The sequence below is a fragment of the Canis lupus genome, chromosome 5, assembly GCF_048164855.1.
Source record: "Canis lupus baileyi chromosome 5, mCanLup2.hap1, whole genome shotgun sequence".
Lineage (NCBI taxonomy): Eukaryota > Metazoa > Chordata > Mammalia > Carnivora > Canidae > Canis > Canis lupus.
In genome coordinates this window covers 30,491,917-30,504,458 of record NC_132842.1, presented here as the reverse complement: position 1 = coordinate 30,504,458, position 12,542 = coordinate 30,491,917, and the positions used below count along the sequence as shown (strand labels likewise).

Here is a 12,542-nt window from a genome sequence, read left to right as displayed (position 1 = left end):
GCCCCCCAGGCGCCCCTGCTCTCTGCACTGCCTCTCTCTCCCGCTGGGCGAGGACTTCCCGGAGGCCACGGACTGGGCTACTACATTCATCTCTAACCCCTCATCTGACACATAGTCGTTGCTCAAGCACTACCTGCTGAATGATTAATAAGCAAAGGAATGAACAGGTCACTGAAAGTCCTGCCGCAGAAGAGACTGTCCCCTGCCACCCTTCCGCTTCCCTCCCGTGCCCGTCTATCCACTGCACCTCGGTGGCAATGTTTTCTAAGCTCTGAAACGCTCCACAGCAGAGCAGACTCCCACCATCACGCCTCAGGGGCATACACCTTATCCCTGCCTTTTTTTCTTTCTCTTTTTTTTTCTTGCCGAGAATACCAAAAGCAGCGAGGCTTCTAAAGAAGGTATCTATTTCGGTCCCAAACAGAAAAGAGTGGGTGATTCCGTGGGCAGAGATTCCTGAACATGGTGGGGTTGACTCATGCCTGAAGGTGCTCAGAATTTCCTCTATTTTGTGGGCGGCCGGGGCAGACTTGGCTCCACTTAAGTGCTTTCTTTGAAGCAGTCAAAAGCAAGAAAGACACTCCAAGCTGCTCAGAGGGGCGGGGTGGTGGTGGTGGTGGAAAGAGCCGTGGAGGGGAACAGCAGGATTCAGAGAATTTAAGACTCCAAGGAAGTGATGGGACTTAAGAGGTCACTTGGGTCCCTTGGGTGGATGCCAGGGCAGTGACACGGCGGCAGGGTTTGGATTTTGTGAGCACAGATGCAGAAATCTACACAATGGCAGGAGCAGTGGGCCATACCTTAGAGATACTTAGTTCAGCTTTTAAAAATTTATTTATTTAAAGATTTTATTTATTTATTCATGAGAGACACACAGAGAGAGGCAGAGACATAGGCAGAGGGAGCAGAGGCTCCCTGCAGGAAGCCCGATGTAGGACTCGATCCCAGGACCCTGGGATCATGACCTGAGCCGAAGGCAGATGCTCAACCACTGAGCGCCCCCAGGTGCCCTTAGTTAAGCTTTTTACAAAGCGAGAATAAACTTCTTTATTAATACGGTGCTTGAATTTTTGACCTTGGCAGCAGTTTAGGAGAATAGTAAGGAACGCAAGTTTCCCTAGTTGTATGACTGGGCAACTTAACGTGCACGAGCTCCGGTGTCCGGCTATAACCCGGGGATGATAATAGGGCCCACTTATTCTGAGATTAACTGAAGTGACGCTCTGCCTTCAGGGAACACCTGAAAGGGAGCGTGCAGGCCGTGAGTGTTAGCTCCTGGTAATATGATCTCTGTCGAAAAAGTTTCTTGGAACAAGGCTTAAGGCAGGTGAGCCTGAAAGCAGGCAGTAGGCACTGGTATGAGGTCTGCGGGCCGCATTGCTCCCCGCGGTCCGCTGTCCCCAGCCTACAGCTTCGCTCACCTGCTCCCACTTCTCTCCCGCAGTAGGTCCTGGAGACCGGGCCATTCTTCATGCTTTTCTGGGGAAAGGAACCAATTGCCTCTATTTGTTCTTTAGAAAATGCTGCTCGGGGCACCTGGGTAGCTCAGTGGTTGAGCACCTGCCTTTGGCTCACGGTGTGATTCCAGTGTCCCGGGATCGAGTCCCACATCGGGCTCCTTGCATGGAGCCTGCTTCTTCCTCTGCCTGTGTCTCTGCCTCTGTGTGTGTGTCTCTCATGAATAAATAGATACAATCTTAAAAAAAAGAAATAAAGATGCTGCTTTTTCTTCTACTTTTGGGGAAAAGCACTCAACTGCTCCTAGCCTCCTGGCACCAGCCTACTTTCTCACCATGTATGGCAGGAGGCCCATGGGGGTTCCAGAAAGCACATCTGATTAACCTGCCACCTGCCTTCCACCGTGGAGCAGGCTTGCTTAGAGGCATTCAGATGGCATTCAGATCGGCCCCTGACTCCTTCCCTTCATCTTCCCAGTGAGGTGAACTTCTGGTCACCCCCCACCCATACTGCCCACATTCTGGTGCCTTAGAGTTTTCTGTCTGAAATTGTCCCATATGTGGATATCCAGTTGAGCTGCTGATCAAAAGCCCCATGAATTGGGGGCGTGGGGGCATAGGGATGGGTTGTCAGGATGGAAACCCCTAGAATCTAGCCTCATGGTATGTGGTTAGCTGCAGCCAGGTCAGGGGCAAAATTAGTGGGGAAATTAGATCCCAGACTTCCTGACTATTACCAGGGCTGTCATATGGTATTGGTGATGCTGATCCAATGATTCATTGTGTGAAGGAAATCCACCAGACACCACTGACATGTGTAGACACCTAGAGGATGAAAGTAAGGGGAGGACTCAGGTGCTTTTTGTCTGAGCAAAAGTATTAGTTTTCATCAGAGAACCACTAGCCATTTGAGCCTCATTTTACTCAGCACACACGCAAATGCTTCTGTTTATACATGAAATATGGGCCATTGATTTCATTGCCCTCATAAAGACCTCAGTTTTCAGTCTATTACTCACAAGGCATGACCCACGTCTACAACTTTAGCAAAATCGTTAGAGATTACTATCCTCTCCCCCAAGTCCTGATAGTCATAAGCACAAATTCAGAGTCGTTATGTCCTAGAGCCTTTCCAGACTCTCCAGAAAGCATATTACCCTCCCTATTTTGATCGCTATGGCATGCATTGACTTTGCTGTGTACTACTTTGAAATATTTGATCTTGTGTCTTTCCCAAATTGGTTTTCCCATTTTAGTTGCAAGCTCTGCCTTGGTCCGTGCTACTCAAAATGAGGTCCCTGCACCAACAACATGGGCTTCACATGGGAGCCTGTTTGAACCACAATCTCAGTCCCCGCCCTAGACATCCGGAATCAGAATCTGCTACATAACAATATTCCCTGGGGTGATTGTAAATACATTAAACTTTGGGAAGTACTATGTTAAGGAACCTATTCTTAGTGAATAGAATTGAAATCATGGAATCAGACCAACCATGGACATCGTCATTCTGTGGATTTTAATCCTGTGTCTTAAATCACTTGAGGAACTTAGAAAAAAATGTTACTGTTATGTCCAGTTCTCATCCTCAGAGAGTCTACCCTAACTGGTCTTAATTGGTCCTGGGTGAGGCTTGGATATCATTTGTTGAAGCATCCCAAATATACCCTGGGAAATGCTGCTGTAAATACAATTTTCAGTGAGATTTGTGTTCTCTTATTGATGGATGCAAATCCAAGAGTAACCATAAGATAAGTCAAATAGCCAAAAACTATCTGAGTAATCTTAGGGTGGAAGATACCGAAAATACCTAGAGACAATTACATTACTGTTTGCCCCTAAGTGGGTGTCTTATTTGAAAGCCTGGCGGGGGTTCAGCGATGGGTATTGACTCATCGGCAGACACTGTTTGCTCTCCTTTGACCGTCTTCTAGAAGGAACTGCCCAACAGATGTTTCATCTCCAATGTTAAGCCATGAGCAGCTTGAGGGCAAGGACCACACCCCCTTTCATCTTGATGATCGTAACCAGTGAATGGATGGATGGATGCATATCACTGAGTGTCCCATATAAACACATGCAGGAATAGTGGACTGGAATCTAAGAGGCCTGGATTCTAGTTCTGGCTCTTCATTCTTCTTGCTTGCCTAGTGTTTTTGGTTTGTCCTTAGCACCCTTGTCTTGCTGTCCTCGCTAGGTACAACCATACCTCTTAAGTTGACTTTGCCAAGCCGGCTACGGCTCTCCTACCAGGGAGAGTAACTTTCTGTGTGTCATTCTTTCTGTTCATGACTATGAGTGTTATTATGGTAAAGAACAATTCAGAGGTCTTACTGGGTGACCCTGGTTTACAGGAAGGTTACGACCCAGATAACTATACTCCAAAATTTTGTGTGTATAGGTACATTTTTCTAAGGAGACAGATCTCATCAAATTTTCTCAAGGACTCACCATTCAAAAAAGATTAAGAATGGAAAAGCTAGATGGATTCTTGCTGTCACATTGTTCTCCCTGTTGAAATGTTCAGGCTCTATGTATAGAAGTGACAAGTGAGTTGATCTTTATGCAGTGAGGTTCTCCAGGCCTTTTATTTATTTATTTGTTTGTTTGTTTGTTTATTTATTTATTTTTGGCCCCCTTGATGCTACCTGGGGGGCACTGGCTGACTCCACCAAAGAATAACTTCCTGAAGAAATTAATTATTAGGAAGACAGGTGAGGAGGAAGATCTTTAAGGGTTTCTGAATTTTCCTCACCTCGCCTAGATGAAGAGCTGAACAAAAGACAAGGATCTTAAGAAGTTTAGAGACCATCTCCCAAGAAGCTTTTGAGGGCCCCCAGGTGGACCACACACTGATGCCGGGGTGGGCACTTATTGTTAGCCTGGAGAGAAGCAGTCACAGATTCTAAGTCCAAAGGGATCAGAGGCTCTCACTTCAGCTTCCTGCCTGGTTTGGGAAATCTCTGCACCATATCTGACAACTGCTCATTGAGGCTCCACTTAACCACTTCCAGAGAAAGGGAGCCCATGACTTTGTGGAGAGGAAAGAGGCAGAGGAACTTTTTACTCCAAATGTTTGGCCACTAGAAGCTCGCTGAACACAAATAAACCTATGGTTCAAGTTCTACCTTTTCAGAGGCTTCCCCTCACCCAGTCTCAGTTGCCTTCCTGTTCCAATCCCCTTTTCTTTTCTGTTTCTCACCACTGCCCAGAGTTTGGGGCAGGGGGCAGACAGTGGACTGGATTGTGCTATTTCTCCTAAAGCCAAAAATATGCACCCATGTGTGCTCTTGTACTTGAAAAAAAAGAAAATCACGTATCTTTAATTTCATCTTCTAGAAGGGGAAGTAAAACATAGAGATTGGAAGGAGATAGAGGACAACCATGGGGGAAGATTGGAAAGAGGCCAGAATGCCACCCTGTCCCTCTTCCTGGCCAGCATGTGCACCTCTCAATGGCATCCTCTAGAAGTAGCTAGAAGGCCTCAATTTGGACATTTTCAGGGATGGAGGGCTTATAACTTTTGAATCAATCAATTGAGTGAAGACCTTTCCTTTCCTCACAGAGAATGGCCAGCAATAAAGAGAAGAGAAATAGTTTCCCACTCATGTAAGACCTCTCCTGTGAGGAACAAGGAAATTGTTTGAGGATGAAGATTCCCTGAGGAAGCAGGCAAGCAGTAGAGTGCCTCACCAGCACTCGGTGGTGTGTTTGCCTTCATGCTCACAACTGCAGCATGTACGGAAGCAGTGGGTCGTGCCTGAGTGCAGTGGTGTACCTTTCAAGAGTTGGAAATAACCTGCAATGAGATGTCAGGCTTTGGTACTCTGCCACTTAAATGTCTCTTTAACCCAGACCCTGTGTGTATGTCTTTAGTCTGGAAACTTTCTCATCTGAAAATACCCCAGCTTGAAAATGCCTTTTAAGCAGAGCTTATTTTATTTCCTTTTAAGAATTTTTGACAAAACAACAGGAGTCTCAAAATCATTTCTATCAACCTGCTCATTTTACAGAGAGGAACTGAGGCCCAGGGAGGTAGAGCAACTTGTCAAAAGTCGTGCTCTTCATGTCTTGTCTTCAGTCCTCCAACAATATTTGTGAGGAGCTGCCTTCACCCACTTTCATCTCCCTGCAAAGTTCAGTTTTCTCCTGATTCTTCTCTCCACTGACCTCAGGTGACAGACCCTACTTTCTAAGGGAATTCTTAAGTTTTGAGGTTTCTACTGACTCCTGGGCAAGGAGGGGAGCAGGGAAATTCACTTGAATGGCCACTGTGTTGAGGGATAGCCTGACTCAAGGGTGACTCTAGCTGTTACAGGAATGGCTTTAACAAGACATTATAAGAAGTATCCAGAATGCTCAAGACTTAGCCAAGGAAATCTCATAATAAAATAAGAAATCTAAGATGAGTGGGGTCAAGTAATCAAGTTGTAGAGATCAATAACAATTCTTTACTAGTACCTCTGACCATGAGTGAAGTCACTTTTTTTGTGTGCCTTGGTTTTCTCAAACCTAAAATGGAGCATAGGGGCAGGTGACATACAGCACTGCCTATTTAAGACATGCTGTTTTAAAGGAAGTAGCAACTGATCTATGAAATATTCTCTAAGATTAGCAAAGCCCTGTCTCTCCAAGGCATATCTTAAAGATGAACAAGATTAACCATGATAATAATGCTTTGGGATCTAGAGAAGTGGAATGATTAAGTGTGGAGAGTTTAAACATTAAAACCCAAACATTTTGGGTTTTAATGACAAATGAGAAGATGGGAAATTCCACTGTGGGCAGTAATCTTTACAAGAAGGGATAATTTGACAAAAATATCATCTTAATGGGTTTCCATACTTTGGGTTTTTGGTTTTGTTTTTTTTTCAGTCTAGGGGGTGAAGATTTGATCACAGAATTCCTAGAATGAAAGAAAGATGATCAAAGTATAGATAAGCTTTCAGAATTTCCATAATTCTGAGAAAGGTGCCTTTGCTAACGTGCCATGTTGGTAACATCAGGAGAATTCTCTTTTTAACCACATCCCAGGACCCAGTAATATAGAGAATAAAAACACCTAAGTTGACTAATACATCCTCTGCAACCCATCACAATTTTAATTGGTGGCTTTGGAAATTTTCAGAATGAAAATCTGCCTTATGAATCAGCTAGAAATTGTATCTGTTGACAGTCTGTTTGATTTCGTTAGAGACCTCCCCCCTGAGGAATAAAAAGTCTTGTTTATTTTAAGACTGGGTTCCTCCTCTTGGAGGAAAAAGTCTGAGATGAGATTCTTTCTTACCCTGAGGTGTTTCCTAAACCATATGTTAATCCCAGAAACTCAACCACTTCACTCTCTTTCACCACCTGGGTCCTCATTTGCCTTTTGACTGGACTATTTAGGGGCCTTGCACCTGATCCTTCTTCACTCTATGCCAGAGTCACCTCCATAGAAGTGTATGCAATGAATGGAAAGAGAGTAAGTCAGGGAGCCCTGGGTTTGAATCCCAACTCTGTGCCTGTCTGTGTGACTTCTGAGTTTTGGGTTCTTCATCCAGTGAGTTTGTGATATCCACCCTGCGAAGTAGTTATGAAGATTAAAATAACACTTACATGTCTGACACATAGGAGGTACTCTATAAACAGTCATTTTTATCTTCTGGTAGTCAGTCATTGACTACCAAATGAAAGCAAAATTTATAACTTCTATCCAAGGCCTTGGAGCATTCATTTGGCCCCATCCTATCTTTCCAGACTTGATCCTCGATGTCCCCACATGCCCATCCAGTGTTGGGGCCACAGCAGACCACTTGCTGCTCTGCTGTGTCTTTGCTCACAGAGACCTTTCTTTCTGGAATGTCTACTTAGGGGAATTTACTAGTCTCTCAGGGCTCTTTTTGCATGCTCCTGTCATGAAGCTTCTCTGTTAGTCCTGCTTACACAGATCTGATCAAATTCTAATCTGTAGTACTGTTATGATACCCATGCCTTTCCCTCCCTTACTAGGTTATGTCTCTTAAGGGTTGAGACTGTCTTGTTCACTCTCATATTTCCTACAGTATTGAGACAGGGACTAAGAGGTATTGAATAGATTTTTGGAGACCCAAGTGAATGGAAAAGTCTTTGTAATATTCCACGTGTCACACTGCCACCAAGACGTTTCATATCTTCAGATAAGTCACCAGTGGCTAGCAATAACACAAGTTTTCTTGAAATGTGTTTCCCAGAGATAGGTCGTGATTTATTGTAAAGGTTTTTCTGTCCTAACTTGGACTATCCTCCCACTTTGCAAAGACCATGCTAAAAGAGAAATCATCTCATAAGCCTTCCGTCATGCCCTCTTCAACTCCAAAGTGAAGAAATTCCTACCCCTGGGTCAGTTCACAGCCCAACGTAACCCAACGTAATCCTCCTTATATGCATCAATACGTTTCACTTCTTAACACATCTTCCTATGGCCAGTTAGCATTATCATACATCTAGAAATTAAGGCTATAAAATTATAGACTTTGATATCTGTCTTCCTGGGTAAGCAAGGGAAGACGTTATTAGAAAATTCACACTCAATTAGGAAAGGTGGTTTGAGGTAGAAGTTAGTGGTTTCTTATTTGTTAAAAAAAACATCTTTGATAAAACCCATTTGAAAGTATGAATGAAATCCAAAATTTGCATATGTGTGTACATAACATGCATATATACACATGAGAATATAAGAAAAAATAGGGTTCTGAAAGTGAGTATGCTTATGCTTTCTAAAATTTCTATGACATTGTACATGAAGGAGAATCCTGGGTATTATTTCCTGAGGCAGTGAAAAAACAGCATACAGTTCCTTTGGGATCTTAAATTATCCCAGTGTTTCCTATATTAGTTACTGACATCTCAGGACGTTATCCTGGTCTTAGAGAGATACCTAGTAGATTTTTATTGTTATCTTACAGCTGATTAGAAGCCATGAAAAACTGAATACATTGAAAAATAAGAGAAAACTTCTTGAGGAATCTGCTCATTAGTATCCTGTTAACATTCAAATATCATGGCACTCTATTCACCCCAGAGTTAGTCAAAAGACTTTGAGTGGCAGGAGATCCCACCATTTCAAGCTCTGTTTGTAGGTCAGGGATGATTGAAGCATAACATGGGGCCCTGGTGGGTCACGGACAAGGGGTAGACTTCAAGATTCAACCCCTTTGTCTGCACTTTCTACTTAGGTGCCCCCCTCGCCGGCCCGCCTGCCCGCAGACAATTCTGTGGATGGGAGGAGGTAATATCCATTAGAATTCCAAGATTCTGAGGGCACCCGTGAGCTCTTACCTGTCGTGTAGCCAGATACTGTGATGAATGTAAGGATTCCCCACATCAGCAAACATGGCTCCATCTTCCTGGCACGTGGGATAAGCTGCCTTCTTGAGGGCAGTGAAGAGAAAGTGTTTCTTTGCAGAAGGCTGAGTTTGCTACCAGCCTCTTGATTTCATTATGCTGGGAGGATGGGAGATGAAAGGATATCAGTCCGTTCGGGGTGTCATCTTTGCTGTGGTCCCTCCAGTCTCTATGACAGTCTGGAGTTGTTCTCTATAAGTATTAGGCTGCTTTGTTCAGCCAGGAAATTGTGCCTAACCCCCTTTACTCTCAAATATAGGAAGTGGTTTTAACCAGGTTTTTTTTCAAGTTCAATTGCTGGGAGGTGTGGGCTGGGGTTAGTGAGAAGGATGGACTTCATTTATGAATCCTTTTTCAGCTTCACCCAGAAAAGGAAAGGGAGATTCCCCTGCTGCTGAAAGAGGGTGAGCAAGCACTTCTTGGCAGTGGTCTCATTTTAGTGTTTCATAAATGACATCACTGTGAAATTGAGGTTCTCCCCAGACCTGCAGCTCCTGGAGGAGTCAGCAGGTGCCACATGATGAGATGGGGGACCATGGTGGGGTCCTCAATATTCAGGTAATTGAAAAGGATGCAGAAGACTGACTCATACTCAGAATTCATGAATTGTCTCCCGAGATCTATATTCAGTAGTAGCCATAATTATTTCACCACGATGTCCAGGTGCCTGAATGTGATTTGTCATTTTACAAGATATTTTGCCTCTCTTAAAGGGTTGTGCGTTGTACTAAAAGTGGGCTTTAGTTTTAAACTTGGGCTTTTCTTTTTTTTTTTTTTCAAAATCAAATCTTTCTTCCCTGTTTAATTATCAGTTATGTCTGCTTTTCATGAAATGGTTGACTGTGTTTTGCTATCTGGAAATTCATGTCTATTAGCCATCATCTAGGTATAGTAAAACACAATTTTTAAAATATTCGGGAACAAGCAAAAGGAAACCATCTGGCCAAACCAAGGCGGTTCATGATTCTACTATGTATTATCTCTACCCCTGACATTCTCTTGGAAAAGCAACTGCCTCTGAAGAGAGCCTTGGAATTCTGCAAATGAACTAAGAGCAGTTTCCAAGCTGAGTACCAGAGTTTGCAGAGAAAAATAGTCAACCAATCTCTTTCTGGGAGGGAGACACTTATCAAAGTGTGACAAGATTATTTTTTGATTCCAGAGCAGGCTTAATCTCACTGCTGGAAACATTTTCAACTGTATGCATGAGTGTGACAATTCCTGTTATCCCAAGAGCCTGTCCCACTGATTAAACTGGAGCTTTTTGCTAGCTGTAGTTATTATTGTATAATTTTGAAACAAACTTCGAGAAAAATTGTAAGTACCATAAAAAAATCTCCTCCCAATAAACTATGTAACAGTAGTTGCTGGGGGATGTTCCATTGCCCGTCGATACTTTAGTGATCACTTTAGTGATCAGGTTCTGACTTCCCCCCACTGGGCTGTTCCCTGTAGGGACCCCTGTTCCACTCTGCTTAGACCCTGACTCCTCATTCCAGACAGCATCCCCTTGGAGACACCTTCTTCACTACCTTTGGGCTGTGACCCCACCACGATTCTGGGCTACTGTATCACCTTCCACCAGAAACTGCTTTTGTCTCCCTTGCTTTGCTCTGCCTGAAAATTTTAGGGCTGAATTTTTCAAAAAAAGGAAGGAAAAGAGGAAAGCTAGTGGCTAGCAGCAAGATTAAGTAGTAAAAGGAAAATAGGGCCACGGGATGTGAAATCCAGACAAGCTCAAAGAGTAAGCATCTATGTAATAAAGAAGCAAATAAAACCACAATTACCTCCAAGATTTTTAGTGACCTTCATGTTTTTCTTAACCTCTAGAAAGGTCTTAGGAATTAACATTTCTTGATGGAAAGTGAAAAATACCTAGTTTACTAATACCTTCAATTTTATGTCAGTTTCTTTTTCTTTTATGAATTAAAGTAAAATTAAACTTAATGATATTTGTTTACCAATTGTTTGAGGATCAAAGAAATACTAACCAGGACTCATAAGGTACATTTGGGTTAAAGAAGACAGCAAAAGTTAATCTCACAAATCAATTAATTTCTTTATAAAATAACCAAATTTGAAGCATGATTTTTTTTTTTGCTTTACAACAGAACCTCCCTCAGCTCCTCCTCATAATGATTAGGAGAGCTAAATCTATTTTATTTTATTAGTAATAAAGTAATAAAATATTAATAAAGTATATTAAATATCTTTTTTCACTTTTATTATAAAAAAGTATACAAATATTTTTTTAATGATTCACTTATTTCAAGAGAGAGAGAGTGAGCACATGTGTGTGCCAGTGAGGAGAGGGGCAAAGGGAGAGAGAGAGAGAAAGAATCTCAAGCAGACTACACACTCAGCCTGGAGCCAGATGTGGGGCTTGATCTCAGGAGCTGAAGAAATGCCAGGGTTTCCAGTAAAACTAATGAGGTGGAAGTCCGAAACATCATTTCCACTAATGTTTCTTGGCAAGAACTTCATCATGAAGATCATGACCCGAGCTGAAACCAAAACTCGGCTGCTCAACCGACTGAGCCATCCAGGCGCCTGGTATACAAATTATTAAAATGAAAATAGCGATTCAGGGGGTCTTTTAAACCATATAATAGTAATTTTTATGAGGAGTGTTGGAATCATGATCTTAGGTAGATCCTCTATCAGAGGCCACATTTGACAATCCTTATACCCTATCTTACATTGGTATGTTGGCAGAGAGAGAGAAGCATCGAAATTGCACACTGCTCAGAAAAAAATTATCAGCTGATTTGCCTTTAGAAGCTCACTTCTCCATTTTCAGGAAATTTCAGGTTGCATTTTTTCACTTTCTCTTGGGAATGTTAGGACTCGTTACTTGCTCATGTCAGTCCCAGTTGGAAAACCATGTAAAATTATTTTAGTCACAGAACTGACTCTGCAGTATAAATATTGGGTATTCACCAAACTGAGTAATATCAGAAACACATGATAAAATTAAAATTCAAGTTACATGACAGTCCAGAGACCACTAAATTGACAACCACAACATGACAGTGTGATGGAAACCTCTAGCAGTTCACCAGAATCATTATTCCTTTCTTCTTGGGCAAATGAATAGAGTACACTCCGTAGCATCCCATATAGCTATGATTCTATGATGAAGTTCTTGCCAAGAAACGTTAGTGGAAATGATGTTTCGGACTTCCACCTCATTAGTTTTACTGGAAACCCTGGCATTTCTTCTTTCCTGCTGACTGGAATGATGTGACCAGAGTAATCTTGGAAGCTGGGTATTGAAAATGCCAGTACTGTGCTCCAACCAGGCTACTGAATGCCTGGACACAGCTACATATGACCAGGTGTATGTACCTCAAACTGCTATATATAAGTAAACATTTTTTCACATTAAGCCACATCATTGTGGGGTCTTTTGTTACAGCAGCTTGACTTACCCTGACTAATATAATTGTGCTCAATGGACAGAGCAAACGTCACACATTCCTGCATTAGTGATTTCCCATTGGACAGCAGGCTTGCTTAGGAATGGCTCAACAATTTTCGAATCATGTAAGAACAACCATAACTCACCAATGGGAAAAAAACAGCATTTTATGAGCTTCTAAGCAAAAATGCTTTTACCTTATCTTTTCCAAATATGGAGGTTCTGCCATTTTGCTTTAAACCATAAGTCTAGCTAAATGATTCCATTGTCTGACATAATTTGAAGTTTCTTCCTAATAT

General features: G+C 42.5%; 1 protein-coding gene and 1 long non-coding RNA gene across 3 annotated transcripts in view; one reads left to right on the top strand and one right to left on the bottom strand.

Moving 5' to 3' along the window:
- IL2RA (interleukin 2 receptor subunit alpha) overlaps positions 1-9,154 on the bottom strand; it is a 55,278-nt gene extending 46,124 nt beyond the window's left edge. Inside the window, exon 1 of one of the 2 annotated variants that reach the window (XM_072825913.1) lies at positions 8,757-9,154. In XM_072825913.1, the coding sequence (XP_072682014.1) occupies positions 8,757-8,820 (64 nt within the window). In that variant the 5' untranslated portion in view covers positions 8,821-9,154. The remainder of the gene's footprint in view (positions 1-8,756) is intronic. The other variant, XM_072825914.1, reaches the window with a different exon arrangement.
- LOC140633422 (uncharacterized) overlaps positions 1-12,542 on the top strand; it is a 74,781-nt gene that overhangs the window by 42,102 nt on the left and 20,137 nt on the right. The gene's annotated exons all lie outside the window — the stretch shown is intronic.